General features: G+C 37.7%; 1 protein-coding gene across 3 annotated transcripts in view; it reads left to right on the top strand.

Moving 5' to 3' along the window:
- The first annotated feature begins 241 nt into the window (after positions 1-241).
- The window catches only part of tmpoa (thymopoietin a), a 21,725-nt gene continuing 19,354 nt past the window's right edge, over positions 242-2,612 (top strand). The window contains exon 1 of one of the 3 annotated variants that reach the window (XM_079818212.1): positions 242-589. In XM_079818212.1, the coding sequence (XP_079674338.1) occupies positions 353-589 (237 nt within the window). In that variant the 5' untranslated portion in view covers positions 242-352. The remainder of the gene's footprint in view (positions 590-2,612) is intronic. The other 2 variants (XM_079818211.1, XM_079818210.1) reach the window with 2 other exon arrangements.

The following is a 2,612-nucleotide window of genomic DNA, read 5'->3' as shown; positions in this document are numbered from 1 at the left end:
TATCATCTTTACGTGTGTTTTTAAAAAGGATCAGAATTTATTCTGCACATCAGCCCACCAGTAGGTGGACCCTTTCTAGTTTAATTTCTTAAATATATTGTTCTTTCTCTTTGTATGCAATATGTATTTTGCATGCAAATTACATTTTTAGTAAGTTAGTAAGTGAATCTCTAACAAACAAGTGGTTCAACACGTCTATTTATCGCTAGTGATTTTAAATAGTCTATCTACCAATCAGAGCGCTTCTTTCTCCGGAAAGCATCCAATCGGGGTCTCTCTCCTAAGATGGTCACTGATCCCATAAAAGAAATCGGTCTCAGCCAGCGATAGTGTCCTGCTCAAGCCAACAGACATGTCGGAATTTCTAGAAGACCCGTCTGTGCTCACCAAAGATAAGCTTAAAAGTGCACTGTTGGCCCATAATGTGGCTTTGCCGAATGGCGACCAGAGGAAGGATGTGTACGTGCAGCTGTACTTGAAGAATCTGACCGCGCAAAACAAAAAGAGCAGCGGCTCTCCAGATGTCTTCTCCAGCGACGAGGAACTCCCGCCAGCCCCCATCATCTCCAACAGGAGCCGCTCTGGCAGGGTAGGTTGGCTGGTCTTCATTGGTTCGGGGAAGCTTGCTTTGTTTGATTTGGCTGTGGATTTGCATTGCATATCAAATGGAGCTAATGCAGTTCGGAGTATTAGCTTTTATTGCATTTTCAGTGGTGCATTTTCTAAAAGTGTGTTTGTTGGAGGGAAGTTCGAAGGTTGGAATTATCAGAGTAAGTTAAATATTTTCAGGATTGTGCGGGTTGCCCATGCAAATGAAAACAAACCGGCATGGCGAACTTTTACTAATGGTGTCCGGCTCGTGAGCGAATCGTTATTGTGAGTTGGATCATTTTTGTGAATCAGTTCAGGGTTATAGATCACAAACCGGTATGAACGATTCGTTCGCGAAGTGTTACAATTGAAATGCGGTTTCGAAATAATTGTATCAGTTTTATAACACTCACTATACTTTCAGCCGAGGATTGAGCATATTTTTACTATTGATTATAATTATTCGCTGAATCATAGTTGTAAGAAACCTAACGCGTGGAATGACAATAAACGCCCTTACAATGTAACTTAAGTATACAAATAAAGAAATATAAAAAATAAACACGTCACCTTTAAACGGCAAGATGTGTTTATCACTATACCTGAACGTATATAAGGCACATTGTAAAGTCAGGCATCACGCAATTACGCAATGCCATAAAAGAATCATTTTAGAACCGGATTTTGAAACCAACTGTTCGAAAGAACCGACTTCCTATTATTCACTACCGGGCGACAGTTTCCCGCTTAAATGCGTCAGTCTGATTCATTGATTTAAGTTTCACTCAAGTGTTTAAACTCTATGCTGCTATCAGTCAAAATAATAAATGCATGACTTGCAGAAATTATGACGTGAGGGAAATCTCGCACTGCTATAGATATTATATCTTTGTTACACATCCGTTTTGGCGTGTTGATCAGGAAAAGTAAAGGTCCTTGAATGCAACGATTCATAATGTGGAAAATAGCATCCCATAGTAATTTTAAGAGAAAATGAACTTGGTGGATTTCTTTTGATCTGGATATAAACCTGATGTTGCTGATTGTTGACATTATTGTTGCAGTAATGAAACACCTGGTGTTTCTTTGAGAAGTGGGAGGTTTTCATATAATTCATATATATTTTTTTCATGCTTACCAGTTATTTCTATCAGGTATCAGGGTCTATTGTTTCCATTATTAAGATGCTTTCCATAGTAAATAATACTATACGTTTCAAGTTAGTTATTCAGCCAACTCAGTTCCCAAGCCCTCCACCCAGACCACACTACACAGTCCTTTTGTGTTCTAGCAGAGATGTTTGATGTTGAAGGCTCCTCTCTGTACTCCAGTGCCAGTGAATGAGGTAGTGTGGCCTGTCATTGTGAAAAATCTTCCTGTACGGGTGTTTCCCTGTCATTAACCCCCTCTTCATCGCTGAGGTGTTTTTCTTTAGCAACAAAAAAATGTCCATGTATATTTATCAGATGTGAAAAATACTACTGTAAGTTGGTAAACAAATCACTCAAATCAGGGATTTTCCGTATTTTAAATGTCACAGACTCTCAAACTTTGTGCAAGGAACCCCATCCTAAATTTTAAACAACAACTGTGTATAGTTTTTCATGTATGAAGACTTCATGTGTACTGTAAAATATTTTTTCCTACTCACCAAAGGACTGTACTTTAGAAGTATTATGTATTAAATATATAATTATTTTTAACCCTTTTATAAATTGAATATAATAACTATTTTGTTAGTTTAATCCTATTTTATATTTATTAAAAAAAAAAATTACATTAAACCTTCTAGCACTCCATTGATTGCGGCTCCCTGGGGGTCCTCAGACACTATTTTAAAAACATCTGACTTAAATGATTTTTGCGGGAAGGTACTGGTCCAAAAGTTGCATTATAACTTTAGAGCAGCACAAGGCTGTTTTCATTGTGGGTTTGGTCCTTTTATTGAGGAAATTCTTTCTTGTGAAGAGGAATTTGTGCTTTGGCTGCCAGATGTCTGCATGCTTTGCGTTCTTTTTTGA

This window comes from Gobio gobio (genome assembly GCF_949357685.1).
Source record: "Gobio gobio genome assembly, chromosome: 5".
Lineage (NCBI taxonomy): Eukaryota > Metazoa > Chordata > Actinopteri > Cypriniformes > Gobionidae > Gobio > Gobio gobio.
This window is presented reverse-complemented; position numbering and strand designations above follow the sequence as displayed.